This window comes from Populus trichocarpa, chromosome 6, assembly GCF_000002775.5.
Source record: "Populus trichocarpa isolate Nisqually-1 chromosome 6, P.trichocarpa_v4.1, whole genome shotgun sequence".
Classification (NCBI taxonomy): domain Eukaryota; kingdom Viridiplantae; phylum Streptophyta; class Magnoliopsida; order Malpighiales; family Salicaceae; genus Populus; species Populus trichocarpa.
The window spans coordinates 19,636,870-19,662,697 of NC_037290.2; the positions used below are offsets into that span (position 1 = coordinate 19,636,870).

At 33.4% G+C, this 25,828-nt stretch overlaps 3 protein-coding genes across 6 annotated transcripts; all 3 read right to left on the minus strand.

Moving 5' to 3' along the window:
• Nucleotides 1–3,340: 3,340 nt before the first annotated feature.
• Nucleotides 3,341–7,116, minus strand: LOC7455660 (adenylate kinase 5, chloroplastic). Of its 2 annotated transcripts, none has more exons than XM_052453684.1 (6): nucleotides 6,700–7,116; nucleotides 6,280–6,391; nucleotides 5,724–5,852; nucleotides 5,528–5,632; nucleotides 4,518–4,585; nucleotides 3,341–4,426 (listed from the first exon to the last, which is right to left on the minus strand). In XM_052453684.1, the coding sequence occupies exons 2-6, from the start codon at nucleotides 6,337–6,339 to the stop codon at nucleotides 4,399–4,401; spliced, it is 390 nt and encodes a 129-aa protein (XP_052309644.1). In that variant the 5' UTR covers nucleotides 6,340–6,391; nucleotides 6,700–7,116; the 3' UTR covers nucleotides 3,341–4,398. The 2 variants fall into 2 exon arrangements, with proteins under 2 accessions (XP_052309644.1, XP_024459165.1); XM_024603397.2 differs by having other exon boundaries at nucleotides 6,470–7,116.
• A 123-nt stretch (nucleotides 7,117–7,239) lies between these two features.
• On the minus strand, nucleotides 7,240–9,948 carry LOC7455659 (transmembrane 9 superfamily member 11). The gene has a single exon (XM_002308344.4). The coding sequence runs from the start codon at nucleotides 9,571–9,573 to the stop codon at nucleotides 7,600–7,602; it is 1,974 nt and encodes a 657-aa protein (XP_002308380.2). The 5' UTR covers nucleotides 9,574–9,948; the 3' UTR covers nucleotides 7,240–7,599.
• A 3,702-nt stretch (nucleotides 9,949–13,650) lies between these two features.
• LOC18100585 (uncharacterized) lies at nucleotides 13,651–21,660 on the minus strand. 3 transcript variants are annotated; one of them, XM_052454118.1, is made up of 8 exons: nucleotides 21,426–21,660; nucleotides 21,119–21,267; nucleotides 19,839–20,715; nucleotides 19,366–19,457; nucleotides 16,999–17,060; nucleotides 16,852–16,921; nucleotides 16,119–16,725; nucleotides 13,651–13,771 (listed from the first exon to the last, which is right to left on the minus strand). In XM_052454118.1, the coding sequence occupies exons 1-8, from the start codon at nucleotides 21,607–21,609 to the stop codon at nucleotides 13,734–13,736; spliced, it is 2,079 nt and encodes a 692-aa protein (XP_052310078.1). In that variant the 5' UTR covers nucleotides 21,610–21,660; the 3' UTR covers nucleotides 13,651–13,733. The 3 variants fall into 3 exon arrangements, with proteins under 3 accessions (XP_052310078.1, XP_052310077.1, XP_052310079.1); XM_052454117.1 differs by lacking the exon at nucleotides 13,651–13,771 and having other exon boundaries at nucleotides 15,890–16,725; XM_052454119.1 differs by lacking the exon at nucleotides 13,651–13,771 and having other exon boundaries at nucleotides 15,890–16,725; nucleotides 19,839–20,581; nucleotides 21,426–21,574.
• Between the last annotated feature and the right edge of the window lie 4,168 nt (nucleotides 21,661–25,828).

Sequence of the window (25,828 nt, forward strand, 5' to 3'; positions counted from 1 at the left end):
AATATATTTTTGAAATGTAAAAAAAAAGGATTTATAAATACTAAACTAATGGAATTGACTTGGAGTGATATTAATAATTATTTATTAATTTGGGAATTGCTGAAATTGTGTGGTCTAATTTTTTGTTTGTATGCAAAAATATAGATAGATAAGTGCTATATTTGAGTGTTGTTATTGATTTTAATAGTGCTTAAAAGTAAAATAATGATTGTTTTTTTAAAGTATTTTTTATTTAAAAATATATAATTTTTTATTTTTTAAAAATTATTTTTATTAATAGTATATCAAAATAATTTAAAAATATTAAAAAAATAAACTAAAAAAAATCACAGAAAATGATTTTAACAGCAAAAATAAATAGTCACTTTATAGTATGCACTTTGGTGGTTTTCTTTCCACTTGGAGTGCAAATCTTTAATGAGTTTGTTAGCCAGCCAGTGTTTCTTTAATGACTTAAACTTTCCAATTACAAAGTGTGATCGTTTTTTTGGTATCTCATTTTTTTAATTTATTTGAGAGAGTAATGATAATTGTTTTAAAATGTTTTTTTGTTTGAAAATATATTAAATTAATATTTTTTATTTTTAAAAATTATTTTTTAATACCAACATATATTTAAAAATACTAAAAAAAATAATTTAAAATAAAAAAATCAAAATCTTTAGAAACCTCCGGTTAAGAAACACCCCTGAAAATTCCTACCGCCAAAATGCAAGTTGGAACTCGGCCAATAAAACCAAGTCTCTGTGGGTATAATAACCACTTTATTTTATTTTTTTCATATTATGAAAGACAAAAACTTCATAGTGATCCAATTATGTCTGCAAGACACGCGTGAATGTGTTTGGAAGTGTAGTTGCAGTTATTTTTTAAAAGTATTTTTTACTTGAAAGTATATTAAAATAATATTTTTTTACTTTTTAAAAATTATTTTTAACATCAACATCAAAATTATCTAAACTTACCAAAAAAGAATATTAAATTAAAATAATTTTAATTTTTTTCAAAAAAATCTTCTTCAACACAAACAAACAGAGCCACGTTAAACCAGTTTTGTGTGAATTTATGATATGCACTATTGACATTCTTACCCTTCAGATGCCATTTTGTTCACGCCAAAGAGTTCCTCCCTTTTCCACTCACTAAACTAACGCCACGAAATCCAAGTCAAAGTCTAACCCCTGACATCATTCACAAGTCGGCAGCCCCCCGCTCACGACTTTTTGTACTCATATTTTGCTCTTTTCTTTTTTTAAAAAAAAATAAAATAAAATCATTCACATTTGATTTATGTAAAATGTTTGCATCAAATAACGAATGAGCAATAGTATATACTAAGTTATGGTGTTCGCGATACGCCGTAGGTCAACTGAAATGTTAAAAAATATATATATATGGAAGTTGTTACATTTTTTAGGGTAGCCATGAAAAATATCAAATGTGTATTCAAAGTCTAATCACTGTGTTTAATAAAAACAAATTGACTATCATATATGTTAATAAAATAATATTTTAAAAAAAATATTAACAATGAACAAAGATTGAGAAATATATTCACCATACATAATGTGATTTAACATATTTTTTTTATCACTAGTCAATTGTTTTTCAAAAAAAAAATTAAATAGAAATAAATAACATGTTTTTTTTATGTAGCTTTGCAGCATGTCATGGTCCTTGCTTGGTTAAGGTTAAACTCTAATTGTATTGGAGTCGGCTCGCGATGGTCTATTTGACAAAAATAAATCAAACACGACCTTGTCATATCTGTTCAAAACCTAATCTGGGCATTAAAAAAATTTTGATGCGCTGTTGTTTTAACTCTTGCCTAATCTGATCAAGCTTAACCGTGAAAACAATAAAACACCGGAGGATATATTCGAAAAGATTGAAACAAAGAGAAGACATCATATTGGACTCGGTTAGCTCAAGTTAACTTGTTAAATTCACAACTCGGTTCATGACATAACAAAAAATGAACTAACCCAGTATGACTAACTATCCCTAATTCAAATGGGATGAGATTGATGATTAATTTAAAGAGCCATCGGCTAAAAAAAAAATAATTATCAAAGAATTAGAAATTAAATTAAAAAATAACTTACTAGAAATTAAATTAAAAAAAAAAAAAGTATAGGGCGTGCAATGCACATACAGCATACGAGGTAGCCTTATTGCATTCAAGTGAGGCGCAAGGCTCCATCCGAACTCCGTTCACATCTTTCCAAGGCATCGTTGGACAAAATGCGTGTTGTCTAGTCGACGGTGTAGCTCCGATTGCCATTTTTTTTCCTTTTCTTCTCCTTTCCTCCCTTTTCTCTCTCTCCATTGATTTGCTTGCAACACCTGGAAAAGAAAACAAAAAACAATTGTTCCCGTCCAGAGTAGACTGTGAGTGTGCAATGATTCTTCTATGACAATCACCTTTTTCTATAATATCCTGGGGGGACCAGATACGGAAGAGATTTGCAAATTGTGGATTTACAAGACAATTTTACTTGATGGACATTTGAAATCCAGGAAGTTGTCACTATAATTAATTGAATACTGTAGCTGTAGCATCAACTACAGAAAGCAAGGATAAGATTTTTCTTTTTTTTAATTCAGTTTCTGATTCTTATACAACTCTCTTTTTCAATCCTTAAATTTACTTGACCGGACATCATGCACAGAAGAAAGGTCAAAAAAGAAAAAAAATCTTTGCCCAAACAACTTGCATATCTAATTTGCAGAAGTTATGAGCATATAATGCCTTGTCAGTACGACGTTGCATAATCACCAATAGGTATTACTCGACACACACCTAATTCTTTGTTGCAGAAGTTATGAGTGCAAGTTTTGTCACTATGATGTTGTGCAAATGTCATGCAACCACCTACTAGAGTTACACTATCGCACACCTAATTCTCCGTTGCAAATCTACTAGTTGCACAAAGTGTTAATACAGGCACCTACATGTCTCACCAATTACAAATACAATACTATCCTATTTTTATTTTAGTTTAATGTAGGTGTCTGAACTAGTTTGCGCGCACCTCAATTAATCTTATGGGCCCTGAAATTAACGACCATGTAAACCTCCAGTGGCTATCATATAAGCAACCACAGGGCTCGAACCTTAGACCACAGAGAGAACAAACCTGATCCCAAACTCTAATCACTGGGTCACCACCTAGATGGTTCAATACTATCCTATTTGATCAATTGACAACTCGATACATCAATCAGTAACTCATTCTATAAGTTTTCTGCACGGTAAAAGTAATTATTCTTCATGATTAACTCTCTTCATGCGGCTGTTTTATGCAATCAAGGTGTGTAAATACTTTAGATCACTAGATAACAACAATAAACCATGATACAATAACACACACAACAATCACAACTTACACTCTTTTATGTTCTTTGCTATGCATTATTTTCTTTATATTATTTACTAACCCAAGTGTCGGAGGGTACTCTATTCCAATAAAATACTTATTTTATAAGAATTTGTGAGATACAAATCCAGTCTAGAAAAAAAATCATTCAAAACCCATTATAAATACAAATCCACTCTCTTATGCGGTGCTTAGCATGGAACAGGACTTCCAACAAGACATTCTAGTTCGATGCAAGGTCCAGAAGGCTTTAGTCTGTCTGCATAATAGAAGAAGGTAGCCATTCTCGATCGCAAATTCCACCCTAGCCTCCCCATGGTTTGAACACGAGCCCTTCAAATAGAAATCCAAGTCCTAACTCTGTAATCAGTTTCTATGGTCTTAATAAGTTGGGAACCTAAAGGCCCCTTTCATCACAAGACAAATAGCCAGAGGAATTATCAGGAGACGAACTGTTGGTTCAACACGTATAAATTGGTCAAGAAAACCCATATACGTATAAAGTTAACACACTTTCTACAAGAAATATTGAGAAAAAGAAAAAGAAAAGAAGAACATTCAATACTTAAAAGTTGTATTATTTAGGCTGCCAAACAACATAAAAGGTCGTAACTTGAGGGGGAAAGTCAGACGATCCTCGTGAATACTACTATACTTCCCTTTACACATAAGAAGATCTTATCAGATTACCCGCTGAAGTGGGGCTGAATCAGTTTCATAAATTGAAATAAAAGATTTGTGATTGCAAAAAGAATTAATCTACCTTAATGTTTCCAACCACTAACGTTTCACACAAAAGCATCCATCAAAAAGATCAAAACAATTTCTGTGAATATTTTCACTTCTAGAGTAGTTCGTGACAGCCAGCAAAGAAGATAATTATGTTGATCATATCAAAGATATAAACCTTGAGCAAACTTGTATAAGAACTTCAAAACTTGAAAACACTTGCCAGGTTTGACCAATTGTGCTTTATCTTTCTGCACTTGAGACAGAAAAGAACCTATTTCTTGGAAGACTACTTCTTTTTGGTGGTTTCCATCAATCTGTAATGTAAGATGAAGCAACATACAAAAATTACTGACGCAAATCTACAGAATAAGTGGGAGAAATACAATAAAAAAAAATTGAAATTACCTTGACAATAATGTTTGAGCATGTGGATATTCAGCATTTTTCTTGTATATTTCAAGACGTGCCTTTACCTGAAGACAAGTTGAAAAGTACCAAATACGCATGGCATATTAGTTTATAGATGGAAAAAAAAAGTTCAAGTTTCCAAACAGATACAAAACTTGTGTAAAGTGCTTCTTAAAGAAACAAGCTTCTTTTTTTCTGAAGTTAGAAGGGGAAAAAAAATCTCTTGGGACGCTGCTATACAGAGCATATACAAATGCATATGATCTTAGGCACAAACAATTAAACAGAAAGGTATTTCTCAACTCTCAATAGTACATATCACAGTAGAATGATGAGCAAAGAACAACAGTGACAGAGGGCATTCCTTTTCTTCAGTGTCATCTGGATAGGTTATAAGTTTTGCTTTAAGTTCAGTCTCTGGGGGGGAATTTTTCACGTGGTAAATCTTTCCTGTCACTGGGTCTAGCCTTCTACCAACACATCTGTCAATCAGAATTCCATCAGGAACCTGAGTATTAAAAGATATATTTCATGAATATCAAGGGCACAGAGAGTTTGAGTTAGAAAATGTTTAATGCAAACTAAGGCATTATCGCAGAGAACCATCTCCATTCATTAGAGCGTTCAACGTTTAAAACATCCACTACATAGGAGAAATATTGAAGAGAAATACCACAGATGTAAAACCAATGTTGGCCTTCAAAGCATGTGATTCATAGAAAAACTAACTACAGAAGGTTCAAATACAACATAGAATTTTGGAATTATCCTAGTAGCTTTTATGTCAGTTTTTATAGCACAGAAGCGTACATGCATTTTGATGAACATGTACGGAAATTTTGTTTCCTGTGAAAATATTGGATTATTCACCAATGATTTGGAGTAAACGAATTCCTAATAACCTCATCGGAAGCTGAGCAATATCACTTTCTGACATAATCATAAGCAAAGATAGCATTATTATTCAATTTATGTACATCCAATACAACATAGATAACTGGCCTGACATTCAATTTCTCAAGACTTTCTGCTTGGGCAGAACTATGCGGATAGCCATCTAGAAGCCACCATGTTTCCTTTTCATCATCATATGATAATAGCGATGTCAGCATCTACAAAGTGAAACAATTCATTCCTTACGTACCTGACAAAGGAAATGATAACAAAGTAGGAGCTAGTTAAAGTTCATGGAGGAAATAGTACAGCTGTCACAATTTCATCAGGAACCAGACGAGCAGCATTCATAAATTCTTTTGCTTTATTGCCAATTTCTGTCCCCGCAGATACTTCAGCTCTTAGAAGATCTCCAGTTGAGATGTGTACCGATCCAAACTGTAAAAATCAATACAGAGAAAAGATGACATGTAATCATCACTTAGGCTGAAGAGAATGCGGCCTAAACAAACTACTTTCAGAATGAAATGAAATCAAGTAGCCAAACACAATTTCTAATCAAAGGGGAAAACCCTCTCCAGTTCATGTTTAATGAAGCCAATATATATCATTTAGATATATGACAATCTTCTTCATTTTAATTCAACGATTGCACATCGAAAACTAACCCTCTCCTTTCGTTCAATTCATCCCATTGCAAATAATTAAAACCCCTTTCGTGCAATTCAAATTCAACACCCCCGCGCCGAATTTCTAAGTTCAATGCCATGTGAACCCTCATAATCCAAATAACTCAAATTTTAGTGCTTCAAATAACCAAGCAGTGACCATAAATCAAAAGAGTAAAAATGATGGGATAGTTTACTTTCTTAACAATTAGTTCACACTGAGTGCCTTTGCCAGATGCCGGTGCACCGGATATCATCACCTTCAATGGCTCATTTGTGGAACAACTCACCCTCAATAGTCAATATTCCCTGCACGCGCCAAAGAAAACAGACTTGGAAACTTACTCCATGTGCTTAACAGTCATAAACCAGGAAAAGATAACACACCCATTCGCAAAAACACTAATACATATAGAAGAACAAGTAAACCCTGGGTTTGGAGTTTGTCCTGAAAAGGGTTGTGGTATTGGGGGCAAAGGAGACAAGATGGCGATGTTGAAGAGAAGATTGTCAGAAAGAGAGAGATGATGATGAAGATGCACAGAGAGAAGAGAAAGGGGAGAGAGGGAGTGGAAGGGACATTGGTAGAGTGGAGAGATGTCAGTGAAGTGTCTAACATTGTCTGCCATTCTTGTTTGTCGAGACACAGAGAGAGATCAAGTTCATTGAAGAGAAGCAAAGGTTTTTGAGGAGTACAAGGAGGTGATGATGGTAGATGCTATAACGGATTAACGGACACCACAGATACTTATCTTCTTTATTTTTTTTAGGCCTTTTCACGTCTGACCATCTTAATATATTCATGAAAATTCTCTTTTTTCTTGAGCTTTCTTTGTATTCAAAGCTGATTGAATAAATTCCCTTACCGTTCAAACCAAAATTTAAAGTGTTGAACATAAGAATATCGGGACTTCTAAATATCCCACCCAATTTTACTACGACATTTTTTTAATTTCATGATATTATGTTTAAAGTCCTCTTAAATTGCTCACTTTCTACTTACAGCTTCAAAAAACCAAACTTCCTACACTTGTATTTTTTACCTGAAGTTGTTTTGCTCGGAATTTCAAAAATTAAGATGGAAGAAAAAGAAAGGCTGGCCTCTGTGCATGGTAAATGCAGGCATGGACTAAAGATCAGACCAGAGACACAAGAAATAACATCAACGCAAGACTAATGAAGTCAAATACAAATGACAAACATTGCTACTTGCATTCGATCCTCATATAGAACTGAATGAACAAAGTACATTCGGGAAATCCCACCGACTACCAACAACTATGCCAAAATGATGAGCTTGTGTAACATGCTACCATCCCATGATCTCCGTCTAATAAAGAATTACGCAAAACTGAGCGAAATTATTGTTATAGTAAAACATACAGTAAACATTCTAGCAAAATAAACTCAAAGAAATGTAAAGCATGATGGACTTCTGTGAAGGGTCGCATTCATTTCTGCTCCAAATGATAGTATTGTTCTTCAAAGGGCCATGATGCTTGGCACGAGAAAGTTCTTCAATCCAACTTCACTGAAGAGAACAAGTAGTGCACAAACCAGAAAGATGATAGGAACCCAACTGAGCCCATTGCAAACATAATTGCCAAAGCCATCAAGAGGGAGTACCCAAGGTAAAGTGCTTCCGAGACAGGGCCACTCAAACTCTTAAGCTCAAATATGAGATAGTTTACAGAGTACAGGAAAATGTAGATAGCAACTGAACCAGAAGCAAAGAAGGATTTCCACCACCATTTCCAGTCCTCCACACAGAGATGCATGTAGGTTAAGACAAGAGATACTTCAGCACAAACCACCACAAGAAGGATGAAAACAATCAAGAGAAACCCGAAAACATAGTAAACACGGCCCATCCAGATACTAGACATGATAAAGAAGAGCTCAATGAAGAGTGTGCCAAAAGGAAGAGTTCCAGCTCCAAAGACCAGTAGCCAAGATGGATATTTTTGAGCTGGGATTTCCCGAGGAATCTGGTTGGTTCGAACAGGGTATTCAATATGTGGTGCCTTTGCCCCAAAGTAGCCCCCAACTAGGGTAAGAGGAACCGAGATGCAGAACCACATGAAAATCAGAACAACAAACAAAGAGAATGGAATGGCACCTGTGCTATGGCTACCCCATAATAGAAAATTCAAAGTGGTTAAAATAAAAAAGGCAATGCCAGGGAAGCAGCAGGCAACCTTCCAAGAAACTGAAACCCATCCCTTCTTATCACCACAGCCAATTGTCCTCCAAAGGCGAACTGCAACATAGCCAGCTGCAATACCAAGAATCATGTAGAAAATTAGCATGCCTATAATCAGAGTTCCACGGGAAGCTGGAGACATGAATCCAAGGGCAGCAAACATTACTGTCACAACTGCCATCCCAAGAATCTGAACCCCATCTCCAACCATAACACACAATAGCCCAGAATTAGTTGGAGCACGGAAAACATCACCCACAACAAGCTTCCACCCAGATAACTCCTCATTCATCTGTGCTTGAGCTTCCTTGTCAAGTTCCTCATAACGGGTCAGATCCCGCCTGACAGTCCTCAAGAAGATGACCAGGACAATACCAGCAAGGAAAGTGATCACCATCAGAGAATTCAAGATAGAGAACCAATGGACCTTGGACCCCTCCATCTTCAAATAAGCATCCCATCTCGATGGCCACTTGATATCACTCTCCTCAAATGTAACCTCATAAGTGAAAACAATTGGCTCATTCTCCTTAACCAGCATTGCCACAGTGGTGGGATCACACTTAATAGGAGAGGGGTATTTCTCATAGGGTTTCAAGTTCTTAACAGACTGAGCATCATGCATGACACTACAAGGAACCACCTCAAAACCCACAACCATATACCCAGGAAGTTCTGATCCCCCACTCCCAACAGTAGGAATCAATTCCGACCCATCTCCAGTTCCCATCACACGTGCTACATTGGCCTCCTCGTACTTATGAACAAGTACAGTAAACTTCAAATGATTAAACACATAATAAGCATCCTTAACCTTAATCCCCAATGGATATCCCGTCCACCTCAAAAAATAAGACTCCTTCTTAGCATACCTTATCGCAGGCAAATTATCTAGAATCAAGTTAACCTGATACATCTCATCAATCCTCTTCTTTAGAAGCTTAAAGTGATCACCCGACAAAGGATCGGTTCGACACAGAAAGATATCGGTCTCATTGGTATGCATCTTAAACTTATAAGGTGAGTTTTCAATCCTATCGCCCATAAGAACCTCACCAAGGTTTTCAGCACTATCTTTAACACCCTCTAAAGGCTTACAGAAAGGCAAACTATAATAGCTAAAAGGAATCTCAGTCTCAATAGAAGTGATTGAATTCACTTTCACTGATAAAGTATCACCAATGCCATAATTGTGAGGGTAACTACCAGGAAGGTAAAACCCATATCCAGATTGGAAAACCAAACAAAGGGTCAAGACCCAGATCTTAAAATGAGCAAAAAAGTCCATTTCTTTAGAAGTTTGAAAGGATTTCAGTCAGATCTGAGAGACCCAGATCGTGAAAACAAGTTATTATGCCTTAAAGGATTGGTCTTTATTGTTTTTTTCAGTAAAAGTTAAGATCTTGACATTAAAAAGAAAAAGATACAAATAAGGTCTAGCTATTTAGAGGTGTAAAACACAAGAGAAAGATAACCTGACCTTGTACAGAGAGTGGTGCAAAAGAGAGAAACGAAGAGAGGAGTCTGTAATGTAGAAGAATTGTGCGGCAAGTAGAGAGATCTTTGAGATTTTGGAAAAATGGGATCTTTTTAGAGACACAGAGTGTAGATTGGAAGGCAGAACAGATTTATAGTATTGGTGTTGTTTACTTGGATCGCCGACAAATCTTGTTTTTCATGGATTGACAATATTAGCCATTTGTTCTTCTATCAAAATGTTAATTTGTTTTCAATCATTATAAAAGAAAAAATTACCTTATCAAATTTTTTATTTATTTTATCTCTATTTTTTAATTTAAAATTTTAAATTAAGTAAAATAATCCAATTATTTTCATATATATTATTTCTAAAATTAGACTAAATAACTAATTTTTTTTCGTTGTCTCTCTCATTTATACACCAATTTCTATCCATTTCTAAACTTGAATCAAACACTACTTGATTTAAACCCAAATCAAGCTACTAATCTAGTGTTTTTAATTAATGTCTCTTGTGTGAACCAATAAATACCTGTATTTTCGAGAAGAAATGCCAAATAAATTTATAATTTTTATGACATTCTCATTAAATGGAATTTTTTTATAATGGAATGCCATAATCTTTCCTCGTGTCTCTTTCGGTGGATCATTTTGTAGCGGATTTTTTATGGATATCGGTGGTTTGTGATGTGCGATAACAGTTGAAGAGATGGATTGGCCAGATCTGGGTAGTGGCTGATTTTGGTAGCTAATTTTAGATAGTGATAATCCTAATAGTCATTGGTTGATCATCATATTAGAAGTACCTTATCTCTATAAATTTAGTTACTTCTTAACCCGTAATGGCTAAGCCACCAAACCAAATAAACCTATTTTTATTTTCACTACCTTGTCGACAACCATTTTACCATATTAATGTAGATGAGGATGATGACAACATTAAGCAACTCAAACAAGCTAAATCCAACTATAAGTGTTGTTATCGTAAAATTATTTTTATTATTGTTTTCGTTGTGCTTTTAGCATTATAAGTGTTTGTCATTGTAGTTGTGATTTCTTGTTCATCTTCGTTTACTGATGATGCTAATAATGAAATTCCTTCATTATCAAACAATATTGATCCTGCATCCACTAATACCACCAACAAACTCCTTTAAAACCTCAATTTAGACATTATTGCTTGAGTAACCCCTTTGCACCTCTCTATCTCTTTAACTTATAATTTTCCTGGAAATTTTTCCAAAATGATATGTTATAAGTTTGTTTTTTGTTTGATTCTAAATCGTTGCTTTTGAAGGAGTGTGTGTGTGTGTGTGTGTGTTACATGTTTGTTAAAATACTTGACGAAAGTTCAAGGCTTGAAATTATGGTACAATTATTGGATTACAATTTTTTATTCAGTGGTATTTTTATTACACCAGAGGTTTTTTAGTCATTAAATAAAATATAAAGGCAATCTTGTGAATAATTGAACCTTTTTTGTTGCTTTTTTGGCACGATGTAAAGTATTATAAAGTTCAGGATGTAAACTGTAATTTTTAAAAGAATAGAAGCAATATAAAAAAATGACTAAACTACATGATAGTCAAGGTAATTTTCCCTAATAAAAATGTTGATTTTTAACATCCTCGCTAGGGTTTTTTATTGTCAAATCCTTACGAATCTCATAAGTTTCTTTTCTTTTTTAGCTAATGGTTTTTTTTCTTTATAAGAATCTTTAATAATAGTTTTAAGTTTTTGTTTTCCCAAATCTCTCAACCATTGTTGGTTAACATTTAGTAGAATAAAAAATATGAAGATAGTAAGGATATAAGAGACAAGACATAACAGAAGACGAAAACAAAATTGTATTTGATAGTAATTTATAAGACAAAGTGATCGTCCTAGTATCTTGTTTAGTAAATGATGGTTAACACATAATAAAATATAAAAAATATATTTTATCCTTAATATATATTATCGTCAAACTTATATATTTTAAAAATAATTAGTTTTTTTTATTATTTTAGTTTACATTGAGAGTTGAAATTAATAATAATATAATAACTCTAGTTATAAAACTTAGATCAGCCCAACATGTTTAAGAAAAGTAAAGGAATTAGGATTAACCTAGTCTAGCCCGGCTAATGACCCAAGTCAACCTGCAACTCGATCAACTTAGGGTAAAACCTGGGCTAAAAACCAGATGGTATTTTTTTGAAGTTTTTTTTTTTTATCAAAATGATGGCATATGATGTCATTTTCATCATTTTTCAAAAAAAAAAAAAAAGAGAGAAAGATTTGGGGTTGACTCTCTTGATCAATAACTTAGGCTGTGTCTTAGATCGACCCCCAGTCCAGGTTTTAAAACTATGATGATAGTCACTTTATACTTGGATGTCTTAGTTAGACAAGTTTGGAATTAAAAAATTTTACAATGGTATTTTAGAAATAAAAAATATTATCTCTGCAACCATGACTTTTATGCGTGCCTACTTTGAAAGTACATAAATTCACTCCAAAATTATCTCAATAACAAATTTGTTTTTATATCTCAACTGCCTCTCCATCTCTTCTCTAGGTAGCGTGTGTGACTTAATCATCTTTAGTTTGACATCGTCAATTTTTTTTATTTAAAATAGTTTATCTAGTTTTTAACTTTAAGACCAATTTCTTGAAATCACAAAACTTTTTTTTTCCTATACTTTTTCATGAAGATAAGAGAGCACCAATGCAAAAGAAAAACCCCCCCACCCCCCCACCCCGCAACCCTTTTGATTCACGAATGAGGACAAGCTCAAAGCCTCAATAATTTAGCAAGAAACCGGTTGGTGATCAGCGCACAAGACTGCCTAACTAATAATCTCCTATTATGCATAATGAGTCTTTTTATATCTAGAAATAATGAAAAGTACACAATACAAACTTTGATGAAGAAAGCATACCCGCAAGAAGCAATAACATATTAGCAATTTAAGTATGTATCTACGAACTTGAAAGAGAAGTTTGTGGCTGATCCGTCAATGGGATCACGTTTTCTCACCTTGTGGTACCACATGGAAAAAACTGTAAGTTTCCCCTTTTCCCTTCCCACAAGTCACGCCATGCACATAAACTACGTTCTTGGGCCAATAAAACGTAAGAGAAACAACAGCTAAAATAGTCAAAATCAACCAATAAGGCCATTTTTCTTCTCTCAATGGCATTGGAGGACTAGGAGTAGTGATTTGTTCAAACACAAAAATCGGGTAAATATATATGAGTAGACTGCTAGTTTATTCCCTTGATTCTTCCACTAATCCATGCGCAAAATTCAAATACTGATATAACCATGAGTTCAAACAGAGTGAAAGATACTGAGAATTGCCAAAAAATGAAAACATAGAGGAATGGATAATCAGTAGAAGTAATTGGGTTTAAGGTTTCAGTAAATTTGAATCTGTGGTGGTTCCAGCCAGGGAAGGAGAAAAGGATCTTAGAGCCGGCAGGTGACCTTTCAGGGATTGCTAACCATATTTCTATGGCTTTCTATGGCTGTGCATATTCCATGAAAGTAACAATTCATCACTGGCAACTTGGAAGATGGCTTATTTTGAGGAGCCACGGCAAGATTCCACGGGAATCACAAATACTTCCATGTTCTATCACCTTTTGTTTCATAAAAACTTGTCAATAAACAAACCCTAAAATTAATCTACACACGTAAAAATCCAATTATAGTAGGGCACCTACACTTCATTTTCAAACCAATGGGCAAGAAGGAGAATTGAAGGGCAAGGAAAGTAATAGACGATCATGCTCATAAAGACATCTTGAGCACATGGATTATGATGCTGATATATTGAACTTAATTACAAGGGAAGGGAAGATCAATTTGTCAGCAAGTACCTTTGAAACGATCAGCCTAAATAAACTATGCATCGTGCTGCCCATCTTTTTTTACGGGGAAAAAGGGAAAGATCAAACTTTTTGCACCCAATATCCCCGTGCTTATGGCCTCCTAACAGCAACTAAAGGGTTGACAATACCTTGGGAACCTTTACCCAAGCCCCTACCTTCAACAAAACTCATCCTTATTCTCACATGTGGCATCATGGTGATTATTTTTTTAAATCGTGTTTTAACATGAAAAGATATAGAAAGAATAAGAAATTTTTATTCTTTATCAATAAAATCAAAAGAATAAAAGTCATCATCTACTATTATGATTACTAGAAAATTTATTAATCTATGAAAATCTGAATAAAAGAACATGTTGTGAATAAGAAGAATGTATCACCCCTAAAACACTTTATCTAAAATAAGCTGCATTGTTGTTTGTTTTAAATAAAATAAGATCTTATTATGTTTTCTAATCATTAGTCTGTTTAAGGTTCAAGAAACATCCTTTTAAGTAAAAAAAGTTCTTATCTTATTAGGTCAAAACCTAACCATTCTAAAGTCAAAACATGAATAAAAGAAACTATTTTTTATTTAATATCGGGAATATATCTTATGTATAAAATCATAATCCCTCATATTAGAAAAGAAAATATTTTTTTTATTTTTGAATAGGCCAAGTTCTCATGACTTTAGTAAGCTAGTTATTAAATTAAATATATATATATATATATATATATATTCAAATAAAAAACTATTTTTTGTGATTTTTTAATACAAGAAAATATATAGATATAATCTATTTTAAGAGACATAGCCGTATGCAAATTAAAATAGAACTTGTATTTTTGAAGAAATTTTTTTTAGATCATAATTTTAAATATAAAAAAAACAACTTATATATAGATCATAATTTTAAATATTAAATATGTGAGAGTAGAAAAAAAAAACAGAGAAACCAAAATTGATTGCAAAATAAATCCTTAAATTTAATTAGAAATTAACCAAGACCATATTTGGCTGAAACACTGAAAAGGTAGAAATACAATACTTGAAATTTTTATTGAGAATCGTTTGCCAAGCAAGACCCAAAAATTGAGTTTTTTCTGCCAGGTTTTAGTTCACACAAACAACGTCTTAAGCTTTGAAGGATCAGCCCAATCACATGGACTGGGCTTCCTAGCATGGTCCAAAACCAGCACCAGCCTGATCTAAGTAAAAACGCATGGGATTTTTCTTTTAGGATAACAAACAGGCCTTGTCCAAAGAAAACAGCCAAACTTTTTTAAAAGAAAAGCCTGACCCACAAAACAAAATGAAACACCCTATTTTGGTTCTGAAAGATTAACACGGCATATTTAGAAAATTTTGCACCCATACCTAACATTGCCTCAGAAATGGCCAAACCAACACATGCTTCCTCTTTTTTCTTTTTCTTTTTTATATATATTACCGAAAGCATATTTTTATACCAAAACAGGAGCTGTGGAACAGGGCCAACTACAGGTTTTTTCCAAGCTAAGAAATCTCATGGCAATGTTGATGACAGTAGGTGCAATAGTAAAATATCCTTGAAACAGAGCTTAGCCTATCATGTAACAAGTAAGGAAATGATAGAAAACGAAAGCAAGTACCAACCGTCATTCATGCATCGACCCCTTCTCACTGCATATGTTTCCCATAGATTCTCAATCTTCCTTGCTTTTTGAATGTTTGTAACCCTCTTCTCCTGGGAAATCTTATCAGCTAGCTTGGAATGGTGATGGGTTGTCTTTTGCGGAGGTGAATGATTCGGTTTCTTATGTCACGTGAAGGTGAGGGGAGGCTGATTATTTGTTGTAAGGGGCTGTTACTGGAAAGCTGACAGCGTGATAACCATCGCTGCTAGGAAGAGAAGATGATGGTCGAAGCTCTGTTTGCTGTTGAAGCTGCTGGAACAAATCTCCTACTGCTGCTATGGTGTGGAGAAAAAGCTGATGTTGGACTGAGCTGAAGCTTATAGTGCTGCCTGGTGGAATCAAAGGTTTGGTCATGGTTAAAGCTGGCTGCTGCTAGAAGGAAGACTATGCTCTCGGTTGAAGCTGCTGGGGTGGCTGAGGAACACGACCACTGTTACTTTTGTTCTATCATCTTTTGTTTCAAAAAAACCTTGTCAATAAACAAACCCTCCAATAAACAAACCACTTATAGTAGGACACCTACACTTCATTTAAAGCAAATGGGCAAGAAGGAGAGAATTGAAGGGCAAGGGAAGTACGAGACGATCATACTCATAAAGACATCTTGAGCACATGGATTATTATGCTGATATATTTAACTTAAGTACAAGGGAAGGGAAGATCAATTTATCAGCAAGTACCTTTGAAACGATCAGCCTAAATAAACTATACATTGTGTTGTCCATCTTTTTTATGGGGAAAAAGGGAAAGATCTAACTTTTTGCACCCAACCCCCGTGCTTTTCGCCTCCTAACAGCAACTAAAGGGTTGACAATACCTTGGGAATCTTTACCCAAGCCCTTGCCTTCAACAAAACCCATCCTGGTCATCATCTTGGATCCAAATCCTTTGGTGTGTTTTTCAAAAGCTCCGAAGCTTGGAGTTTTACTATGTTTTCCGGACTTTCCAGTTGCAGTTCCAGTTTCAAGACTTTGAGGTTTATTCTTCACTGAGTCACCACTGATGTTGGAGAAGTCAACACCCAAACCAAGTGATTTAGGCCGCTGGATTACTTCAATGGGTTGTGCCATACCTTGACCATCTTTTCCCAATCCTCCACCTTGTATAAATCCCATTTTTTCCATCATCTTAGATCCAAATCCTTTAGTGTGCACCTCAAATGCACCATACTTCGATGAGCTAGTGGCATCCTTGTTTTCGCCAGTTTCATTTATCTCTTGAGCACCCAGTGTTGTGGTCTCAACGACTCCAGGTTGCATTACTCCACTTGATACAAATGACACTGGTTGATTAGTGTATAAACCATTTCTCCCAGAACTCCCCCTTGTACTTTTCTTCTTCCTATTTCTGTCTGCACTAACTGATTTTGTTTTTGAGCCTTCATTAACAGCAAAATCAGAATCCTCAACGCCAGCCCCTATCAGCTGAAATCAAAAGACAGACATCATTAGAGAAAGAAAATCTAAAAAGCAGTTAGCAATGCAAAACCACTAAAAATGTTGAAACCAGAGCATGCAATTGCATAATGCAATTACATGAAAATTTGGCACCTTTTCTAGACGAAGTTTATCACTTGCTGAAGGCATGCATGTGTGCTGTGTTCGTGTCCCTGTTACAAAGCTGAAAGATAAAAAAATGTCAGCTAGTTTTAGCATCAACCTCAGCAAACATACGGAGAATCAGTTCATATTGGTCACCTTTTCTTGCCAGAACCTTGGGATCCGCTATGCAAGCGATAAACTGCTGCAAGTCGTCGAACCTAACAGGAAGAAAGCTACTACCATTAGAATATTGTTAGATCTGATGAAGCTACTACCATTAGAACAGCAAAGCCCAAAAGCACATTGTATTATTATTATTATTATTATTATTATTATTATTATTATACTATAGATTAAATGAAAACAGGGTCTCACTATAGCTCTAGATACAAACACTATTCACGTTACTATAGCGTCATAGTGATGCAAAATGTTTTATATAGTTTTACACTTCAATCCACAAACTTCATTTTTGTCTCTTTTCAGTCCTTGGATTGTGAGAGGTTAAAGAGAACATCACTGGAAAATGACTAGGAGAGAAAATTCAGCTCGCTACATTCCAGCCATCAAAAAAGTCAGTCTTGGTGTTTAAAGGGTTCATCTTGGAAAGGAGAGTTCAATGATAGTGGTTTTGCCCATCAACAATGCTAGAAAAAGTGGATTGGTCTTTTAAGATTTTTTAGATCCGGATTGATTTTTGGTTTTTTAAGTGATTTTAAAGGTATTTTGGGGTTTGAAATGAGATAATTTAAGTCTTTTAGATGTTTTCGAGGGTTTTTTTTCTGGTCAAAATGGGCTCAATATTGAGTTTTAAGGGTCAAAAACCTTGGCCCCGATTTTTCAGAGTAGACAACACGTCATCTTTTGAGTCCAAGTGTGTGGGACTAGCCTTCCAAGTCCATCAAACTTTTTTTAATTTAAAATAAAACCTTATTTAAATTAATAATATAACGCTATTTAACAAATCATCCAATTATATCATATTTTTTAAATGAAATTATGTCATACTTTTAAATGAGATTACACCTTTTATGCTTATATTTGCAATCACTTTTTTAACAATTATATGTGAGCCTAATATGTTATAAATTGTAAAAAATTGCACATTAACATTCAATAGGAATTAAATAGTCCTTTGATTGTTAATTCTTATATGGTTTTCATGAATTAATTATTCTTTGATTTTTTCATATAGCCACATTAAAATTACGAAGACATTATTTTTTTTATTTTTGTTTAAAACTTGCTTTTTACATTATGATAAGTTTTTGCTTAAAAAACATTACTAATAAAAAATATATGTTTCAAAACAAAATAAATTAACAAGGAAATGGGAGTTTTGCCTCTAGAAATAATTTTTTTTCACTCCTTTATTTAAATTATTGAGATTCTTGCAAATATTTATTTTAATTATCTTGGATTTTTATTAAAAAACAACGTTGTTAATAAAAAGTTTTTCAGGATAAAAAAAAAGGCATAAATAAGGAATGGGGGTTTCAACTTAAGAAATGCATTCTCTTCCAAAATTGAAGATTTTCAAACTATTACCAACATTTATTTCAATCACCATATAATTAAATAAAAATGAACTTTGAAAATCACCGTGAAGCATGTGCCGGCCTAAAAGCTAGAAAAATATATTCCTAAAAAGGAGGGGAAAAATCCTCGCTAATTTGTTAATGAATCATAGAAGACTATAATCAGTAAGACAGAGCAAACAAATTTCCATACCTGGGAACAATCCCATTAATGCACAGGCTGAAAACAAAACATATCCACTTCATCCAAAACAATCTGCCCTAGTTTCTACAATTTAAAAAGGACAAAAGAAAAAAAAAGATGGTCACTAGTTCTTTGCTATTAGTTATACTTATTTTTGTGATTGGTTATACTTACTAGATCAGCTCGGTATAATTCATTGTTGATAAATCCTAACAAGAAGGCACATGGCATTATAAACTACATGAAAAAGCACAAACACTATTTATCTCCCTAGCTTCATTAGCATATAGACAAAATCAAGTATGGTACTATACTTGAACTTGAGATTATTTCCATGGCTATAGGCTTTTCTTTAAAGGAAAACTGTCAGAACACCATTCTTATTAATCCTTATACAGATTGGGAAACTTATACCACATTTCGTTAGAAGGATGAACAACAGCATGAAATAACAAAGCAAGAAGAAGGGAAACATGTGAGAAGTGAAAGATAACTGTTCCCTCTGGTCATGTTTAGGTAGGATAGAAGAGAAAGGAACCATACTTCCCATTTCTAATCAAACAAAAACAACACCAGATCTTGGTAACATCTCATTCTAAGTGGGTAATGCTTTGTAGTCACGAAGATAAATTCTTCTTTTTTTTTTCTTTTTTTTTTTTTTATGGCTATGCTTGCAAACTAAATGGCACTAATATGCTAGTTCTCATTCAACCTGACATGAATTACACTGTTAAACATTATTTCATTCTTTCAATCCCATTTATTAAATGGGACAATCAATCAAAGAAGGATTCCATTTACCTTATTTATTTTCTCCAGATCAACTCCCTGGCTCAGCATTCTCTGGTGACGCTTGACAGCAATCATTTCTTTATGATGCTTCTTTTTTTCACCTGAATGATTAGCAAGTTAGGGCAAGCAAAAAAGTTAGTTGCACCCATTCGTGTCAATTTCCAGAGAAATCAAATCATCAGAGAAGAATAACTTTCTAACTTCAAGAAACTGAAGCAACCACCTTGCTAGCATTATTTTGATAATCCAGAAGCAAAATAAGGTACAAAGGATTCTAGAGGGACATGCACATGCGTAAACATAAAAGCATGTGCACAGCATGCTCACACATGAAGACAAAGTAGGTTATTCAATCAATCCCACTACTGGCTATCATACAACACTTAATTGGATCACAACACCCCCCCTCCCCCTTCTCTAAAGTACAACATGCTAATGTAGAATGCTATTAACCAGGATAAATGCAGATAAGCAAACATTACCAGGAAAATTTCTGGAGTTTTGACTCCTCTGAGAAGACCAAGGCAAGCGTGCAACATGCTTCTTTTTGGCAGAGACGGTTCTTGGATCCTTTACATGCATAAAATCATCCAAATCTTGAGACACATCTCTGGCAGATGAAGCATGGTTCTTTTTTGATTGAGGTTTCTTCATACCATATCTTCTAGACGCCTCCTGGAGGGCAATCCCACCCAACTTCTCTAGAGTCTCATCAAAGCAACCACTAGAAGAACTATCCTCTTCTGAATCATCCAGAACATTTTCTACCAACCATTTGACATCTAATATGTTGGAGCTGCCTCCAATGCCTTCCAAGTAATCTTCTGCAACATCATCATCAACATCAAATTCACTATTAGATGCGTCTTCAGAGTCATCACTTTGAGACAGTTCAACTTGTTGAGATTCAGAGCTTTCATCGAGTGACTCCCCATCACTTCCCCCATCAGAAATATCTTGGGTGAATAATTTCATGCCTCCAATTGACAAAAAGGCTGAATTTTTCTTCGGAGAAAATGCTGCAGTCAGCATTTCTTCACCTGCCCTGCAGTTAGCAGTTTCATCAGAATCCATTTCTTTCTCAGAAGATGATGAATCAAAAGAAGATCCTTTCTGCTCTTCCTCTTCCATTTGCTTCGAGGATGATTCAGCACCTGGGGTAGCCTCAAATTCCTCACAGAACCCCAATTCCCTATGTGAGCTCTCGCCAAGCAGAAAATCTGAACTGTATTCGTAAGTTAAATTCAAATTACAGGGCTTCAGAGTCGGTGTTTCATCTAAATAAGCAACAATATGTGTCTCCTTGGAATCCACTAAAACAATAGGTTGCGACACATCCATATCTCTGCTGGTACCCTCCTATAAATATTGAAGAAAAAAAAAAGACAGAATAACTCCACAAGCAAAATCGTTTCACCAACTTCCCAATCTGTTCACACAATAATTAAAAACCTTAAACAAAATGAATGCTTCTGGCTTCATATGTCTCGCAGTGACAGTATGGCACATACTTTTTATTAAAGGGAGAAACTTTTCTCAAGCTCCATTCAAGTAGACATAGGTTTAGGTGAATTTCAGACAAAGCACATCATTGAAACCCTAGACCAAAACCACAGAACGAAAAGGAGGCACACTTAAAAAATTTAATCACTCAGATTCTAAATTGAAACCCCATTAGGAGTTTGCAGGATAGTTCTCTTTATCCAGTCTACTCATACATGTTCCATATAATAGCTGGAAAGCAACTCCTAGTCAAAAATACCTGAAGATCAAAACAAGGATAGTTGTAAACAAAAGGATTTCCACTGGCTTTACGCGGTGCATTCTTAGAACCCGAACACGCTTTTCCTTGATTAGAATTCCCCGGTTTCGAACCCGACTTGGAATTCGATTTCACATTACTACTCCTTCCTACAATTCAACACCAAAAAAAAATCGAGAGAGAGAGAGAGAGACCCTAATTCAGTTCAAAAATTAAGTTAAACTGAACCTAATAGTTATGATCTTTCCCAACAAAAATACTCCAAAACAGAGAAAAAAAAATGAATAGAGAGAAAGAGTCAGGGGACCTGAATGGATAGGGGACCAATCCGCCAAGACTCCGCCTTCCACAAAGAGAGAATTTCGAAGTTCTTTCGATCTTCTTCTGCTCCTACTGCTGGCCCCACTGTCTTTTCTGATGTTTCTGTTGTCGATTTTTTTATTTCTGTTTTTGTTGTTGTGATTGGATCTTCTCTTACCTCCTCCTGCCATGGCTGCCGTTTCGATCTTCTCTCGCTGCTGCCTTGCCGATAGAAGAACAAGAACACATTTTTTTACACCGTTACAGAGGGTGGTCTGGTCTGGGCCGTTACAGTCAGTGTTGTGTGGGCCCATTCAGATAGAGGGCTGACATATTCGGCCTTTTAGTTGAAAGACCATTAAATCTCGTGAAAATTTTGCAAATGATTAAAAAGTTTAACCTGATTTGATTAAATGAATTATTCAACTTTTTTGGTTTTTTATATTAAAAAAAATCAAATGAATCTAGACCTTTTCACAGTTGTTTTAGAGGGTTTTAACTTGAAAAAAAAAAAACTTAAACATGGGTTATATTTCGTGTTCTTTTACAAAACAAGTCTCATATTTAATATAAAAATACTTAATATAAGGACTTATTTTTAAATTGATAAAATGAGAGAAGAATGTAATATAGAAAGGAAAAGAAAGGAAATAAAAGGAATAAAGATATACAAGAGAATAACTAGAGTAGCTTTCTATGTGTGGTTATGTTTTTCAATTATATTTCATACCTACCGAAAACTTATCATACCTATAGCATCATCATTTACCTTATTTTCTATTTGAGTCATTATTTGTATCACCTTCTAGTGAAATTCTTTACATTCATTGATGTTATGTCACATTAATTTGCGGAATCGATAAAAACTGTCACTCTTTCTTGAACCTAATTCACTTTTTTGTTGACAAATACTCGACTTGCACTATGTCATATAACCTATCCATGGTTACCTTAAAAACCTTTTTTTTTTCTTTTAAACTTCACAACATTTACTCCCCCATAATTGGAAGTATAATTAGGCAAGGAATTGGAATTGATGTTGGGAATATCTTCAAAGGCTATCCATCTTGTTTTGAATAATTGCAAGAGCTTCCTCTCAAATGTTGAGCAAGTATCAATATTATGGTCAGGATTTCCGGTATAGTACTCACATGTTAGGTCTACTTTGTACCAATTTAGGAAAGGAGGCTTTAGTGGTGGAAATGAAAGGTGGGTCATATGACCTATGCTTAGAAGTTTTGTATATATTTCTCCTAACGGTATGGGTAAAGACAAGAGATGTTCTTGGTTTCTTTGGTAGACTCTCATTGGATTGTTTTCGTCTTGGTTTTCTAGCGGGTTAATAGGAGACTAAAATAGCATTTGAGAAGTTAGAGATTGTTATAAGTGCCACTTCATTCCTTTCTTTGCTTGATTTTTCAAACCCATTCATTTTAAAGATTGATGTAAGTGCTTTTTGGAATAAGTACTGTTATTTCAATAAGGTAAGACATTAGCTTACATTAGCAAGTTTTCAACTAAGAGGCATTTATAGTTACTCTTCTTGCAAGCAGCTCAGAAATGGAGGTATTACTTGGAACATGAAAAGTTTATCATTAAATTTAATAATGAGAGCTTGAAGTACATGTTGGAGTAAATGATTCATTCTATAGTTTAGAAGATGGGTTTAACTAAATTATTGGATTTGAATTATGAGATTCACTATAGAAATGGAAAAGAATATATTATTGTGGATGCATTTTTAAAGAGGGAAGATGAAGAATACTTGGCTATAAGTATGATAGTTCCTAATGTATTAAGGAGGTATTGTCTAGTTATGAAAAAGATGAGTTGATTAAAGAATTAACCGATGCTATTTTATTGGATAAAACTGCATATCTAAAATATGAATATAGAGATACAACTATGAGGTATAAATAAATAATTTATATTAGAAGTTCTAATTTTATAAGAATTATGTTGATTAAAAGGTGCATGAAAGTCTTTCAAGTAGTTATTCAGGTATGTATTATACATATAAAAAGCTTAAACCTCTTTTATGAAAGGCGGAACGTTTCATTAATTCAATTAAGAGATAATTATATTGAACATTCTATAATTATAAAATGACTAAATTACCCTTATATATACATTATATCTCAAACACTTACAAACCTAATCACATCTAGAAAAAAAAATTCAAACCACATTTTTCTTCATTTTTCTAAATTCTAAACCATGAATCAATGAAATTAATCCCTTAATTATAAAGCTTTCTCATTTTTTTTGGTCTTACCTTCCTTTTTAAATATCTTGTTTTCTAGTCTTTTGTTGACCAATTCTAACCCATCATAAATTAGTCCCTTAATCATAAAGATCTTTTCTTTTTTACTAATTTAGCTTAGAGCTTGTCAATATCGTGTTTGATCTATTTCAACAAGAACACAAAATTCATAATACCAACAAATAAACCTATATTAAACACACTCACTTCAAAATACCAAGAAACAAATCTATATTATAAAACCATAAAATTTAAGAAACTCATATCATAAAATTCATATTAAACAAACTTATATCATTAATCGATATGGGTTTGATCTTAACTCTTAATTATTTTACCATGGTGTTTTGCTTGTTTTACACATAAATCACGCTTTTCAATATCTTTTTAATCTCCCTTCCCTTTACCAATTTGATCTTGTAATCACACCACCTCCTCACACAAACCTAGAAAAATAATTCAATCAATATAAAAATCTCACTCATAAAATTAAAATCAAACCTCAAAAAGAAAAGGCATGAAAAGAGAACATCCAAATCTCCATCCTCAACAACTTATAGACCTATCTTCTCTTATCGTAGGTGGGTGTTCTTCTATTTCTACTAGTATTGTGGCAACTAATAACAAGAAAGGTAAGATTATTTTTTCAATTTAAGGGAGTGATTTATTTTTTTTTCTTTTTTTTATTATTATAAGTGAAGGGAGTTATATAAAATAGAGAGATGTGTGTGTGTGTGTGTGTGTGTGTGTGTGTGTGTGTGTGTTGGTTATAAATTTATGGGTTATAGGTTTTTCTAGGTATGAAAATCTTAATAAGAAATTATATCATATCTCGCGACAATTCATGAGAAAAGGAAGGATAAAAGGGTGAGGGTGGTGGCTAGTATTTTTTCTTAAAAACAATTGATGGCAAAGTTATAATATTTAATATAAGGGCTCTTTAGTTATTAATTAAAATATAATGACAATTTTATAAGTAATTCAATTTTATTTTTTTGACGCATCATGGTGGAGATGTAAAATGTCATAAATGTATAAACTCTAGGATTTAAAGAGTAATTTCTAAAAGAATTGAGGCAAAGTAAAAAATGAAAAAACTACATGATGATCAATGTAATTATCCTTTTAAATAATTTTTTAATTGTTATTTCTTTTAATTGTTGTTGAATTTTCATTGGTTATAGATGGTTATTTATAAGCGATAATATGTTTGTGTTGTATTGAATAATTTCCTTTAGACTGCTAGTTTGTATTGAATAATTTCCTTTAGACTACTAATTTCCTTTAGACTGCTAGTTGCTCTATAGGCTCACATGGTGTGATTGATCAAGCTAATTTTAGCTAGAGACTGTTATAACCATCACAATTCACAATTATTAGGATATCAAGATAAATAATAAATAAGTTAAAATTGATTTCTCTCTCTCTTTGTTTTCTCGAGAAATAAACATAAATATTATAAGAAAACATTTCATTGTCTAGCACCTATCAATATTTTTTTTCCTTAGTACAATGTCAAGTTGTTGTATTTATTATTAAAAATGAAAAGAAATTCTTTTAGAATTGTAAACATTCAATCAAAGAATTAGATATGTAGATAACTCACATATATAAATAGTCAATCTAACTTTCTAGTTTTAATATGATTTCTTAATTTTCTTATAATTTTTATTTTAAAAAACTTAATTTTTTTTTTACTATAATCTTAATTTTATTTATATAGTACCAGTATTTGGTCGAGCACAAATCAAATTGAACTCACATATATAAATAGTCAAATCAAATTTAATAATAATTACCAAACTCGTGTGTGTGTACATACATACATACATACATACATGCATGCATTATAAAGAATTAATATCTATAATTAAAAATAGAAGATTTTATAAAAGAACAATTATTAATTATAATCTTTGATATTGAATCTGAATCTAAACAACAACAAGAAGAATATATTTATCGGGTACAAAAAGATTCATCTTAAACTACATATTTAGAAAAAATAGAAGAAGATAAGGATAATAACGATGTATATATTAAGTTTTTCAAAACACATAAACACAACATAAGCAACAAATTTTAAAAAACAAAATGGGATTTCCAAAAATTTCATTAAACAATTTAAGGTCGTTTAGGATTTGAGC